Here is a 16,007-nt window from a genome sequence, read left to right on the forward strand (position 1 = left end):
GAAACTGAGTTTAGTACCAGATGATGCCTGCATAACAAATGTGAATAAAGCTCTGAAAATACACTGATAACTGTGGCACTGTTTTTTCACATTTATTTTTCTGTTTTAGCATCATAAGACAAATGACAGATACCTATAGGAGACCTAAGATGCCTATATATGAGCTTGCCTGATGCTTACACTGAAGCAATCCTTAGTTTACTGTGAAAAATCAGAATGTTAAAGGGGGTTCCTAAATAAAGTTGATTAAAAAAAAGTTGTCTATAAAAAAGAGACTTAGAAAAAAAGAGATGAATTTAGAGTATTAAGATTAATTTAGAGTATAAATAATTAATGTAATTATCTCTGAACAATATAAAAGATTCATTTTCCAGTTTATTCATTTGAACTAGATCAGGGTTTGGCAAATGTTTTCTGTAAAGAGACAGAAGTAAATATTTCAATTTCTGGTTTTGTGGACCAAGAGACTAAATTGAGGATATACTATAGGTACTAATATTAAAATAAAGGAAATTGGGATCCCTGGGTGGCGCAGGGGTTTAGCGCCTGCCTTTGGCCCAGGGCGCAATCCTGGAGACCCGGGATCGAATCCCACGTCGGGCTCCCAGTGCATGGAGCCTGCTTCTCCCTCTGCCTATGTCTCTGCCTCTCTCTCTCTCTCTCTCTCTCTCTCTCTGTGTGTGTGACTATCATAAATAAAAATTAAAAAAAATAAAAAATAAAAAAAATAAAATAAAGGAAACTGGTTTTGACAAAAATTTTTATTAACTAAGTAAATAATGTAATAATAGTAATTGAGCACAATTTTTTAAGTAATATAAACCTACCAATGAGAAGACTTGAAATCTTTTCTTTGGTAGGGGGTAACATTTTGCTTAATTGGGGTTTAAAGTTAATGTTCCCTATCATCAAAATCAATTGCAAATGTCTACTTTTTAATGATACATATAATGAGATTTCACATTTTAATACAACAGGACTATCTTTAACAAGATTTTCTATTTCCTTTTTGAATATGTCTTTTCAAACAGGTAGCATAGTAAAGTGTCACTGATTAATAAACACAATGCCATCTAATTTGATAATAAAATAATCAACACTCCACTGTGCACTAAAAGTATGATATTAAAAGTCCATTTTTCTTTTCTTGTTTGGACATGATGGGTAAATACTGATAATAAAAATGTAGTATAATGTTATAGGGCAATATATGTGGCATTCAAAACACTACTATTTAGAATAGTGTCACTGTGATCTGTAGTAAATCAAGTAGCAGTGAGAAATGATAAAAGTACTTCATAAAGTCTCTGTCACAACTATCCAACTGTGGTACTGTAGTGCAAAGTCTTATTGATGATATGTAAATGAATGAATGTGACTGTGTTCCAATAAAACTTTATTTACAGACACTTAAATGTAAATTTTATAAGTTTTCACATCACAAAATATTACTCTTCTTTGGATTCTTTCTTACCATTAAAAAATGTAAAAATTATTTTGTGCACACGGGCTATCAGAAACAGGCAATAGGTCATCTTTGACCCATGAGCCATAGTTTGTTGATCCCTAAACTCATGAGATAATTACATTCTTACCTTCTGGCAAGCTGCCTCAATTGTTCAGCACACTCGCTGTCTGATTTCTGATTTATAAGTTCAAGAATATTCATGGTTCTGTGAAAATGTCCGCATGATAAACTCACACTAACAGCTGTTTCATGTTTATCACCAGTTAGTACCCATACTTTGATACCAGCCATTCTCAATGCTTCAATAGTTTCTCGAACTCTATCTTGTAGCCTGAAAATAAAAGAAACAATATTAGCAGTAGAGAATACTTCTTTGACTATTATATATAGAAACCACATAGTACATGTAAGGTAAATCCTAGACTCCCTGACTTAAAGATGTTACAGTATAGTGATATAATTGAATTTTTTCTCATTAGGGAAGAAACAGGAATAATCAATAATCATCTGGTTAACATAATACCTACAACTTTATATTTTAAGAATATATCTTCAAAGTTGATTTTTATAGAACCAAACTAAATATATGGTCTTCCTAAACTCCTATTTTATTAGGAAGTCTTTAAATTTGAAATTAGAAGATTTTTCTCTTTTCTCGTAAGAAAATTTCTCATATCAGTAGTTTAAAAATCAAACTGGTTAATAAAGGATGATGTAATCTCAGGTGAGTCTCAGAAATCTCAGGAGACCTGAAAGGGAATGAAAACCTAAATTTTACAAAATGCTAACGCTCTTAGAGACAGATGGTGGGGAACAAAGCCTAAATGACCTCAAGGAATTCACAAACTGAGAGGAAGAAGTCTTTGAAGAAATGACTATAATATGCTGCCACAAAACAACATAAAACTACCTACAAAACAAATACTTCATAAAGGAGAGAGTTTTTAATCCTATTAGGTCTAGGGGTAAGGAAAGATTTTACTGGAGTGGGGGAAACTGAGCTATACTTTATAAAGATACTCATAAATGGATAAAGGAAAAATTATCCAGGCAGAAGGGACACTCCTGCCAAGGAACAAAGGCACAAAATAAAATAGTTTGAACTATAGCAGTTTTTCAGAAAACTATATACAAATAATTTGGTACTGTTGAAGCAAAAAGTGCAAACAGGTAGTGGTGGGAAGAATTAAGCTTAAACTCCTTGTATAGCACACTGAAGAGTATTCTAAAAATTCAAGCCTATAAGCAAAACTATACATAATGGAATTCTTTCATCTATTTCAAATATCTGGCTAGAATAAAAATTGTATACACTGACTGGGAAAAATTAAGGCTTTAACTCTCTATTTTGACTTAAAATATCTTATTATAAGATATTAATAAATGGAATTTATGCCATAAATTAGAAACACTTGGCTAGGAAAATTCTTTTTTTTTTTTTTTTTTTTTTGGAAAATTCGTATGAGACTAAAAGCATATTACTTATTTGTCCGATGCTTACCTGTCTTCCACTGCTGTAGCTCCAAGTAATATCAGGTCTTTCTCTATGAACTGGAAGACATCTGCCAATTTCTCTTCCCGTTGTTGTAGGGCAGTCCTGGCTTCAAACAGACGTCTGTCTATTTCCTCATATTCTTTAGATGTCAACTGTTTATAGGCCATACACAGAGTTCTTAGTCCTTTCTAAAACAGAAAAATTAAAGACAAAAATTAAAAATAACTAATGGAAAATTAAAAAACAGTTGCTCAAGATAATTAAAGTTTTTAAATTGTAGAATATTAGAGCCTAGACAGGATCATAAAGATTATCTTATAATTTAAAAACTGTTTTAAAAACCATGACTTAGAAACTGTTTTGAGGGATCCCTGGGTGGCTCAGCAGTTTAGCCCCTGCCTTCGGTCCAGGGTGTGATCCTGGAGTCCCGGGATCGAGTCTCATATCAGGCTCCCTGCATGGATCCTGCTTCTCCCTCTGCCGGTGTCTCTGTCTCTCTCTCTGTCTCTCATAAATAAATAAATAAAATCTTCAAAAAAACAAAACAAAACAAAAAACTATTTTGCCTGGATTTAAAAGCTATTTTACCTGGAAAGTCAGAAAGTTCTATAAGGATACCTTTAGGATTGTCAAAAAGAGAGGCAGCCCCAGGTTGTACTCTCTTGTTTTAACATTTACAAATCCACTTTTATGTACTTTATAAGAAATTTTTTTAACTAAAGGGGACCATAATTTCCTGAGAATCCATGGTATGATGAATTTACAGGTCAAATAACAAAGTCTGTAAGGTGGCCCTTATCAAATAAACAATACTTTCTATAGCCATTGAGTGATTTTAAACTGTATCATTATATAACTTCACTGGTGGAATGGAATTATACAATACTTATGAATATATATTTGATTATCTGATTTTCCTGGGCACAACTTTCTCTTATTTCTCTTACTATTTGACAGTTTCTACATCTGAAAGCTATAAAAGTTCCTTTTCTTGCTGCACATTCCCCTCAGAAAAACCCAAAATAAATATTCTAATAACAGAACTTGGAAACAGTACATTTTAAAATACATGACACTATTCAATGATTTCTAAATATTGATGTTCCTTGATTCACAAATGACCCACACCTATAAATAACGGTTTTTCTTAAACAACAGTAAAGGGATCATGTTAATGATCACAGTTATTTTATATGAAACAAATTCATTTTACAACAAATATTTGCTGAATGCCAACTATGTGCCAGTACTGTTCTGGATTAAAATGGATGTAAGGTAGAACAGTATCTTTCTTCTCATGGATGTTACAGTATGATAGATGAACCAGATCATAAACAATTAAGAAACAAGTAATGAGAGAAAATAAACCGTATGTAAGTAAAGGGAAGCAGGTGAACACAGATGAGCATAAAGCAATCTTTTATAGAAATGCAGAAATGAGAGATCATAAGTTCTTAAAACTTTGAGAGCTGCTTAAAAATTTTCCTCTTCACATGAATTGTAGCACTTTGTTTTCATGAGATTCTCCTATGTTCTTCTAGTAAGAGAGACTTAATTCACAAATCATAAATTCAGTTCTTTAAAGAGTACAGCTCAGTGGTTTTTAATGAATTCAAAGTTGTACATGATTATTACTATTGAATTCCAGAACATTTTCATCACCCCAAAAGGTATCCATTAGCAGACACTTCTATTTCACCCCTTCTTCTAGCCCCTGGCAACTACTAATGTGCTTTTTGTCTCAATAAATTCCATTATTCTGGACACTTCATATAAATGGAACACATTACCTTTTGTGACTAGCTTCTTTCACTAGGCACAGGAGCTTTTCAACATTCACCCATGTTATAGCATATAAGTACTTCATTTCTTTTAATGGCCAAATAACATTCCGTGTAATGGGTATGACACAGTTTAATGCATGCATCAACTAACGGACTTTGAGATGTTTCCACATTTTGGCTATTTAAGAATAATGCTGCTAAGTTTTTATGAGAACATGTTTTTAGTTCTCTTGGGTGTATAATTAGTAGTGAACTTCTGGGTTATACAGTAACTATATTATTCTATGTTCTATGAGGAACTATTAAAGTAGTTTCTAAAGTTTTTTTTTTTAATTTATTTTTTCTGAAGTGTTTGTATCATTTATAATCCCACAGCAATGTATGAAGGTTCCAGTTTCTCTACATCCTTGGGATTCCCCTATATTCTCTAAGTAAACTCCTCTTTTTTAAACATATTAATTGAATGGTCTTTGCAGCCAAAAAAGCCTTGACTGTAACAAGTTCAAAGAAAACAAAGAAAAGACTTGTATTTTAGGTTAAAAGTAAATTTTTGATCAAAGAATGTGGAAGCCAACACATAATTAAAAACTGAAGAATTTCTATAATATTTGATAAATTACTAATGCAAAAATGAAGCCTTAAATCTTTCATATGTATACCTTTTAGAGTTTTATAAATCTTAGAAATTTATACTCACCAAAGCAAATTCATCTACATGAATTCTGGTTTTTTCTATTTCTCCACCTACACATTTAGGAAGAATTGATGATTCAGCTCCTTTAGCAAATAAAAGCTTCTCACCTAAAAGGAAAAACCAGTTATCAAACTCATAATATTAGATAAATTAAAATTCTTACCTAAAAGGAAAAACCAGTTATCAAACTCATAATATTAGATAAATAAAAATTCGTAAAAGTTTAGGTAGGTTACCTGAAGGTGCCTGAACAATTACACTCATCCTTCTACGATCTGAATCAAATTCGAGAATATGAAGCAGTTTGTACCTAAGGAAAAAAAATAATAAAGACCAAAAGTTTAACTTTTTAAAAATAATATTAAGTGAATATTTGAAAAGTACCTCTATAAAAGATAAAACGGTAGATTTAGAAGAAGAAATTAGTCTCAACTACATTTTCAAGATAATGGGTTATGAATCATTAATAACAACACAAGATAGAAATAGAAGAAACTAACATTTATTGAGTACTTACCAAATGCCATGTACTTTACATACCTTATGTCATTTAATACCCATGAGAATCAAAGAAGGTAGATCTTATCTCATTTTACAGATGAGGACTATTAAACTCAGAAAGATTAAGTAATTTTCCTAAAGTCAAATAAGCTTGTGAGTGGCACAGCAAGGATTGGAATCCAGATCTGCCCAGCTTCACGTTTTTCTCACTAAAAAAGGTAATTGATTCTCAACCCTCTTTTCTGCCCAAAAACACCTGAGAAATATAACACACTCACATTAGTAACAGAGGATCATTACAGCAGTGATTCTGAACCTGATACAAGTAGACATATGCATAGGTGGGGGAACAAATGCCTTTATAAGGAGTAGTAAAGGAATTTGTGTGGATAGGTCAGGTGTGGCTTCAAGTTTTCCGGATGGATTTATATAATGATGTATATATGGAATGCTTTGTACATCTCAAAAAAAAAAAAAAAAAAAAACCAACAACAGAGTGGGATGATTCAAAGTTAACGAAATGAACTAGACAGGCTTCTACATGAAAACAGCCAAAGAATGGGCTCTATTTTACTTTGTAAAAGCTAAAAAGGGACAGTTGGAGTTGAGATATGACTGGAATTGGTAAAACCATGAAAGGTATGAATAGAACAGGAATGGGACTAATATATCAAGCAGTTTAAATATTGGAAATAGGCAGTTGTTCCTTAATGTTTGGAAGATAAAATCAAAGGACTATAAGGAAGTTTTTCTTTATTTAGTGAGAGTTTGTGAAACTCATTACCCCAGCAGTATATAAAAATAAACACGAGTAAATTTAAGTAACAAACTAAAATACAAATGAAAGAGTCAGAGTAGGTTATTGTGATTACTGTGATGTTGTACAACATGGTATTAACATCATTCTAGAGCAGGGGTCAGTAAACTTTTTCTGTAAAGGTTGAGATAGTAAATATTTTAGACTTTGCAGGCCATATATGGTCTCTGTTGCATTTTAAAACATAACAAGACAAAAACCCAAGAAACAAAACCCCTTAAATAATGTAATGTAGTTTGCAGGCTGTACAAGCCAGCTTGTAGGCCAGAGACCTACCGGCCATAGTTTACAGATTCCTGTCCTACACTAAATACACAGAAAAAAATTACCGTTCCAGTTTTCCAAGTGTTTTAACTTCCATAGTTTCTTCAGAATTGCCAACAAATACGATGCCAATTCTAGGGATTAAAAGAGAAAGAAATATAAGATTTAAGGATGATATTTCATGTTTCATAATATGTCATTATAACCTAGCATGAATAAAAACATTTAAAGTATACATTTAAGATGTATTTAAAAATATTTAATAATACAGCATTATTTAATTTAAATTCAATTAGCTGATATATACTATATATATAGTATATAATCATTATATACTATAATCATTAGTTTCACATGTAGTTTTCAATAATTCATCAGTTGCATATAACATTCAGTGCATATCCCGTCATGTGAATATGATGCTATTTTAAGAATGTGAAGAATCAGAGTAGGTCCAAAACAATACATACATAAGTATTTCTCACAAATTACACTATTCATACTTCACAGTAGCCAGATTTTTAAAGATCTCTTCAAAATATGATTCAATGCGAACTTGACAACAAAATTAATGATACATATAAAACTCTCATTTACAATTTGTTTTATTTTTTTTAAAAGATTTTATTTATTTATGCATGAGAGACATAGAGAGAGAGAGAGAGGCAGAGACACAGGCAGAGGGAGAAGCAGGCTCCATGCAGGGAGCCCGACGTGGGACTCGATCTTGGGTCTCCAGGATCCCACCCTAGGCTGAAGGCGGCACTAAACCACTGAGCCACTGGGGCTGCCCAATTTATTTTATTTTTATTTATTTATTTATTTTTAAAAACTTATTTATGATAGACATAAAAAGAGAGAGAAAGAGAGGCACAGACAGACAGAGAGAGAGAGGCAGAGACATAGGCAGACGGAGAAGCAGGCTCCATGCCGGGAGCCTGACGTGGTACTCAATCCTGGGACTCCAGGATCAGGCCCTGGGTCAAAGGCAGGCGCCAAACCGCTGAGCCACCCAGGGATCCCCATTATTATTTTTACAAAGATTTATTTATTTGAGAGAGAGAGAAAGTGAGAGATCATCAGCAGAGGGGAAAGGGTAGAGGGAGAGGGAGAAGCAGACTCCCCACAGAGCTGGGAGCCTGATATGGAACTCAATCCCAGGACCCTGAGATCATGACTTAAGCTGAAGGAAGATGCTTAACCTTCTGAGCCACCCAGGTGCCCTCTCATTTTACAATTTAAAGTGCACTTCTACCTTTATGTGTTCATGAATTTTGTATGACAATTTAAAATAATTTTCTAGTACTTGCACATTTTTATTTAAAAGGTGTTTTTCTGAAGAATTGGAATTTAGATCAAACTACCTTGCAGCAGCTTCCACTAGAGCCTTTTCATCTGGAGAAGATGCATAGTACTCCAACTGGGAGGGTACAAAGTTGGACTGCCAAGGACCATCACCAATGCCATCAGTCTGAACATTGCTAATCTGGACAGTGTGACAGAGACTGACTGCTTTAAAGAAGAGATTGTGTTCCTTAATCTGTAGAAAGATAATATTCTCAATAAAAATACCATTCCCAAGTAACAGAAAACTGTAAGCAGAATTCTAAAAAAAAAAGTCAATAAATACTCAATAATTTGGTTATCTTAGATCTACAACAGGAGTGCTACAATCTTGAACTAATAGCTGGTTGCTTCTGACTCCAAAGAGTAAAACGTCACATTTGCTTATGACTCTTCAAAATAAAAGTATCTTTTTAAGAAACAGACAAGTTGCAAATAAAGATGAAAACTCTTTTGTGGAAAAATGAGGTCTAAAAAAGTATTAAATATATTTAAGCTCTACTTCTTAGCAAAGTCATCTTCTTTATTTCAGGGCAGTAAGGGTTCTCCACTGAGTCTCATTTAAATACTTAAAAAAAATAAATAAATAAATAAATACTTAGAGAAGTAAGGTAGACATCTATTAATTTGCAAGTTAAAATGGGTTGTTACTACAACGTCTCAGTGCTGAATCAAAGGATATTCATTCCAAATACATATTCCTTGACACACTGACAATTAAACTTTTTCTGCTACAATCCAACAACTACCAAAGAGAATTATTTCAAATGAAATTCCAATTTATTAACTTAAAAGTTGCTTACGAGTTCAGTTTCATTTTCAGGACTGGTTCTAAAAGAACTGGTTGTAAGATGGGATAAGTTGTTAAGATGGGATAAACTGTTGAGATAAGATAAGCTTCCTTCTGAAGAGTCTGGTGTTGGTCCTTCAGATACAAGTCTACCATTGATTTCTTGGTATTTTATGCCATTAATTGAACATTCCCGAAACTGCATCTCATTTTCTGTCAGTGTACCAGTTTTATCTGTAAACACATACTCCACCTAGAGATGGAAGAGAAAAGAAAACAAACTTTTGTGTTTATGGTTAAACAAAAAACCTTTTCTTCCTCTCCTAAAGTTAAACTTACCTATTAACATTAGTATACTAATACTGAGATTTTTACAATCTAAGCACAAATAAAGTTACACAGAAACAAAACAGGGTAAGATAAAATATTTCAAATCTATGTAAACTTTGAAGTTTATAGCATTTTTAGGTACATGTTCATCTTTAGAGTTGACTGATAATGTAGGATTAATACTTCTTTTCCCTCTCCTGGGTAAGGAGTTTTGAAGTAGTAAAACTAAGAATGACCGTTGAGCAAGGGTGGAAGGGATGTTTAATAACCTAGAATGTGAAAGGGTATGTGGCCTAGAAGAAATGGTACAGAACTGGGAACAGGAACACAAAGTCATAGCAACACAATAAGTCAGAGATGGAAGGTTGTCTAAAGTATTAGATAGATGGAGGAAATTGAAACCAAGGGTAGGACTCGATTCCAGGACCCTGGGATTACAACCTGAAACAAAGGCAGATGCTCAACTACTGAGCCACCCAGGTGTCCCCAAATGAAAATGTTTTAAAAAGTAAATAAGATAAATAATTTTATTACTCTTTGAGACTAATTCTAGAAAATTAACCCAAAAGAAAGTAGGTCCAAAAAGAGAAGGATGAAATAGTCAAATCTTGATACAACTAGGAATAAAGTAAGGATTTGATTAATGCAATAATGATTTGAAAAAGTTGTCATTTAAAAAGGGAGCAACGCATCACAAAGAAAAACAACTATAGACCAGTATCCCTTATGAAAATAAACACAAACCAAATGTAGAGACATTTAAAAAAAATATACAACATAAATATGTAGGGTTTATCTCTGAAATGCAAGTCTGGTTCAACATAAATCAATGAAACTCACCACAATAATAAATTGGTACTTATTCTTTTTCTGTCATTAAAATGGTCACCTTGACAAATGCAAGAAAAGCATTTAACAAAATCCAATACTGTTTCATGATAAAAACATTCAACAAATTAGGGACAGAAGGCTATTTCTTCAACCTGATAAACGTATCTACAAAATGCCATAATTAGCATCCTATTTAATGAAGAAAGACTGAATGCTGTCCCCTAAATTAAGTTCAAGAATAAAGCAAAGATGTCTCTTCTTGCCACTTTTATTCAACATTGTACTGAAGGTTCTAGCCTGGGTAATCAGGCAACAAAAAAGAAAAGGTATTCAGATTGGAAAATAGGTAAGCCATTTGTAGATGACATGACCTTGTATATAAAAAATCCTAAGGAATTCACTAAAACACTACCAAAACTAATAAATGAGTTCAGCAAGACTGCAGAATAAAAAGATCAACACAAAAAAAGGAGACAGAGTTAAAGCCAGAAAAAAATTGTGTGAGCCAAGAAATAAAATGAGCAAATACAAAGTTCATTTTCTTATAAATAGTAAAGAAAAATACAACACCTGAGATGTAGGAATTCTGCTAAGTAAAGTAATAATAATAAAAGCTAATAATTGTACAGCTATCACTATATTGCCAGCACTGCTAACTATTCTAACTCATTTAATCCTCTCAACAACTTCATGAGGTAGGTACTATTACTATGTAAATTTTAGAGAAACAGAAACAAAGGAAGAGTTAGGTTAAATAACTCAGTCATAGAGTTAGCAAATGGTGAAATCAGAAATAAAAGATAAAATATTTTATCTTTGCTATATGATATTAAAGATTGCCCACTATCTACAGTAGATAGCTGTATTATCAAGATGGATATGGAGATATGCCACTTACCTAACAAGTTAATAAAAAACTTTTAGGTCAGGAAGAATAATAAGGTCCACAAAATTATGATATAAAATATATCAGTAATTAAACAGATATACTCCAAAGATGATTAGCATAGACACAGACTAGCAGTCATGGAGGGCTCTACAATTTAGATGATACAGATGAATAAAAGAAATTAACTGATTTTTAAAAATATATATAAAATCAAGAAGTTTTGACTTTGTGATAGAGTGGGCACTGCACACCATCATAAGAGCACTTTCTTTGATATGGAAATGAAAGGACATAGAATATGACATAGATTTCATTGGTATAAAATAGATAAAGAAATAGAGGCAATAAACATACTATGAAATACTTTGAGGCATAAAAGTAAAAAGAGAACTTAGATGAATTAGAAATTTAAAGAAGTTATCACTTAAAGCTTCTTAAAGATAAAGCAAGTAGGGATATGCATAAACAGTGTGAGATTCCAGAAAAAACAATATTCTAACATGAAGGAAAGAGGAAGAGGAGAAAATTGGGATAGAAAAGGTCAAAGCAAAGAAGAAAATGGGAAAAAAGTGTGTTCAAAGAAGCAGTAAAAACAGGTTGTGTTTTTAGGTCTTAAATATGTGATACATAAAGAAATGTGACACGAATAATAAGTAGCATAAATTACTAAAGCTTCTTAAATGCTAAAAATAAATGGATTAGCTTCTGGTTAAAAATGGTAGGTTGAGCAAATACAATTACCTCTGTTCCTCTTGAAACTTTACTAAAATAAGAGTACAGGAATAAAATAAGAAAATAATGGTAGATGAGACAATATGAGAAGGGAGATATAAAAAGTTTGGAAGATGGAAAGGAAATGAATGAGAGGTAAGTGACTTAACAAAACTTAGAACAGGAAACCTAAGCAATGGTGGGAACCCTTTCCCCAAAACTCGCAGGAAGTAGATGTACTACCGAATGTGAAAGTATGGGATGAGGCTGAAAATGGAGGTACCAGGAACAGTTTGAAACCTGAAATCTCCTCGTAACTTGCAAACAAACCTGAGACTGCCCTTCATCTATAGGGGACTGAGCCAGGGAGAATCTGAACCCCATAGAAAGCTGAAAACAGGTGTGAGACAGCTGAAAACAGGAGCGCAACATGCTAAAAACGGAGTCTACTGGATGGCTCTGTTAACAATCACAAGCAGCCGGAAGACTAACTGCAGTAATTATTTTTGGGGAAACTGAGAAAAGACCAGTACTGACACTAGGGAATATGTCAAAAAACAGCTGGGCTGCTAGGCTTTTCTAGGGAAAACTTTTAAACTTGTAAAGAAAACTAAAGATTAGCATTCATTTGAGGATCATCCCTGAAAAGAAAGGTAGAGTCTAAAACAAATTACAGTCAGTTCTGCTATAATACTGTCTTGAAAACATGAATCTATAATAATGTGACTGATCTATTAGGAGACAATTTGAGCATAATGTGGACTTTACATTTGGTTATGCACAACTTTGTCTGTGAGAAACACCAGCAAACTGCATACAACGAACATGTGAAATGTACACATCTCACAGCCACCTTAGGTCGCCTGGGTGTTTTAAGCCATACCCATCTACTTCTATTTTCAGATAACCTTCCTTTCAATACTTCACAATGACACACAAGTTGTAACATGTCTCTGATGGTAACTTCCACAATTAACCTTCTGGTTCTTTCAAGACAAAATGCTACATATAGTATTTATATATTTTTTAAAAAAGATTTTTATTTACTTATTTATTTATGATAGACATAGAAACAGAGAGAGAGGCGCAGAGACACAGGTGGAAGGAGAAGCAGGCTCCATGCAGGGAGCCTGACACGGGACTCAATCCCGGGACTCCAGGATCATGACCTGGGCCAAAGGCAGGCACTAAACCGCTAAGCCACTCAGGGATCCCCATATTTATGTTTTTAAAGATTTATTTATTTAGAGAGAGTGCATGCGCTCATATGAGAGAGTGCAAGTGTGCATGTGTGAACAGGGTAGGTAGGTCAGAGAGAGAGGGAGAGAGAGAATCCTCAAGCTGACTTACCACCAGCGTGGAGCCCAACTCTGAGCCTGATCCCTGGACCCTGAGATCATGACTGAAGGCAAAATCAAGAGTTGGGTGCCCCACTGATGAGCCACTCGTGCCCCAGTATTTATGTATTTCTTAACAATTTATTTAAAATGTGTTACTGACAAAATTTTTGTTGTCCTCCTAATCCCGTTAGTCTTGTGTTTTTTACTAAGTAATTTTAGACAGCAGAGTAATTTTTAGGAATGCTTTGTGATATTGCACCAGAACTAACTATTGAAAAGGGAACTAGGAGCAAACAGAAAATGCAGGGAGCAGAAGACTTTAAATAACGATCATTAATATCCTTAGACAGTTAAAAGGATAAATTATATTCAAGAAAGAAGACTATTCAGATATACTGGAATATTAGAAATTAAAAATAACAGAAATAAAAGAAACCAAAAGATAGATGGAAAGATAAAGTTGACAAAGTCTCCTAGAATTATAAAAACAAACAAGTAAATGAAACTTTAAAGAATCAAGATAAATGGTCTGATATCCAAATATAAATTTAAAAGAAAGACAGGTTATCAAAGAAGTAATAAAAAAAAAATTCCTAGACTTGAAGTACATTTATTTCTAGACTGAAAGGGCTCAGACAGCTCACTGTCCAATGAAACAAACAAACAAACAAAGACTCACACCATGGTATATCATCATGAAATTTCAGAATTATCACACAAAGAGAAGATCCTAAATACTTCCAGAAATAAGATAGTTGACCACACACAAAGAACTGGGAATCAGAATGGGACCGATTTCTCAATAGCAACATTGGAAGCTGGAAAAAAATTGAAGAAATGCTTTTAAAATTTGGAGGAAAAATAATTTCCAAACTGGGATGCATTCTACAGCTAAATTATTAATCAAATACAAAAAAAGGAATAAAGAAAAAAAAGGGGGAATAAAGATATTTTTAGATATGCAAAGTCTCCAATTATTTTCATCTCACACATCCTTTTCCAGGAAATTATTAGAAGATATGTCCAATCAAAATGAGAGAATAAGCTGCAGGTGAGCTGGCGCAGGATCCAGGAGATCCAAAACAGGAGAGAGGTAAAGAAATTTCTAGGGTGATGGTAAAGGGAGGTCATTGGATGACAGCTGAGAAGCAGGCCCAGATATAAGTCCATACTAAGCAGAACGATAAAAGTCTCCAAAAAAAGAAAGAGATAAAGAAAAAGGAAATCCTAGATTACCTGTTGTGTTTGAATATGTAGAGATGTGTTTCATATATTCATCAGAAACTTATTTGTGGTATACAGAAATTAAGCAAATGAAAAAACAGAGCAATTAACTCTAGAGAAAATACATCAAAAAGAAAATGTAATTAAAGTATCGTACAGCACACTTAAGGAACTAGAAATTAGTGAGCAATACTAACAGAGTCAAAATAATGTCAATAAATAAATATGTATTAAATCTCTAATTGTGATATAAAAATGCTAGGGAGCAAGTGGGGAGGCAAAGTGAGTATGTATCTGGTAAATACATAAAACAGTAGCATAAGATTATATCTTTAAATTCCATAATAAAAGTCTAAAATTTAAAAATCAAGAAAGAATAATATATAGTGCTAAATAATGGAAGAAATGATTTCAGGTTTAAAAACAGGAAACAAGAGTTAGGCATAGAGCAAAGTAGAGCTATTTTTTGGTAAAAGCCTCATAATACTTTTCTTTGTACATAATGTTAGTCTTTGTACATGTATTGTTTCAATGAAAATAAAATATTAGAAAAAACACAATAAAAGGATTTCTATTTTACCTGTCCAAGCTCTTCATTCAGATCAGAAGTATTGACTTGAGCTTTCTGGCCTGATTCTTCATGATACAGATCAAGATCCCAGCCAATAAAAAATGATCCAAGAAATTTCTGCATTTCAACTGTTACATATAATGAAATTGGAATGATGAAATTGTAGAGTACCAAAAAAGCAAGGAAGTCTGAAATGAATCTCAGAATCTAGGGAGAAAAATGATTGTTTGATAAGAGAAAACCTATTGAGAATTTTCTTATTATTACTGAAGAAAATTATCAGAAAGTTTCATGTCTAAACAGATCATCAGCTATATTCTGAAGAAGTCTCATGAGTTCATTTATTGAATTGTATTTTTAATACATTTCTTTTATTGTTCATTAGAATCTTGAACATAGTAAAAAGAAAAGGTTAAACTCAAACTACTTGTTACTTTTCAGAAGCTATCAAAAGCCTGGTGTGACTGAAAACAACCTTTAGCAAAATTATAACTGTAATCCCTGGAGTATACTTACCATTCCACTTCCACCCTTCAAAATCACAGATAAATAAAAATTGACTGCAATTTAAAAAAATTATTTAAGAATTGCTAGACCAGAACTGCTGGAAATTAAAACTCTTACTTATAGGTTATGTAGTAATAGCCTACTTCAATAGCATAGCAGTATCACATTTTAACATGCATTCTGTGAAAGGTAAAATACCTAATTATGAATGATATGGAAAATATATTCTGTGATCTGCCTTGTGGTTTCTTGAGATGCACATCAGTCTTCCAATATTTGTATTTTAATCTAATGTGAAATCTGGAGAATATTACTAATATTGCAGGTTAAATTTTCTTGGTAGTCCATATTGATTCAGTTTAAAACTTTCTATGACATATTTTGTGTTATTACTTCATACCATCAATAGGCTGACAGTAAGACTCCTTGAATTATTTGGACAGAATT

The 16,007-nt window shown here is 32.9% G+C and overlaps 1 protein-coding gene across 5 annotated transcripts in view; it reads right to left on the reverse strand.

The window, feature by feature from the left end:
* Positions 1 to 16,007, reverse strand: part of ATP11B (ATPase phospholipid transporting 11B (putative)) — a 114,754-nt gene that overhangs the window by 42,901 nt on the left and 55,846 nt on the right. For all 5 annotated transcript variants that reach the window (XR_003236290.2, XR_003236289.2, XM_026007226.2 and 2 more), the window contains 8 exons: positions 15,063 to 15,260; positions 9,171 to 9,410; positions 8,388 to 8,563; positions 7,089 to 7,157; positions 5,678 to 5,751; positions 5,445 to 5,548; positions 2,970 to 3,151; positions 1,596 to 1,799 (listed from right to left, as the gene is read on the reverse strand). Coding sequence is in view for 3 of the 5 variants with exons in the window: in XM_026007226.2 (XP_025863011.2) it covers positions 1,596 to 1,799; positions 2,970 to 3,151; positions 5,445 to 5,548; positions 5,678 to 5,751; positions 7,089 to 7,157; positions 8,388 to 8,563; positions 9,171 to 9,410; positions 15,063 to 15,260 (1,247 nt within the window). In the remaining 2 variants the exon portion in view is untranslated. The remainder of the gene's footprint in view (positions 1 to 1,595; positions 1,800 to 2,969; positions 3,152 to 5,444; positions 5,549 to 5,677; positions 5,752 to 7,088; positions 7,158 to 8,387; positions 8,564 to 9,170; positions 9,411 to 15,062; positions 15,261 to 16,007) is intronic.

The sequence above is a fragment of the Vulpes vulpes genome, chromosome 3, assembly GCF_048418805.1.
Source record: "Vulpes vulpes isolate BD-2025 chromosome 3, VulVul3, whole genome shotgun sequence".
Classification (NCBI taxonomy): domain Eukaryota; kingdom Metazoa; phylum Chordata; class Mammalia; order Carnivora; family Canidae; genus Vulpes; species Vulpes vulpes.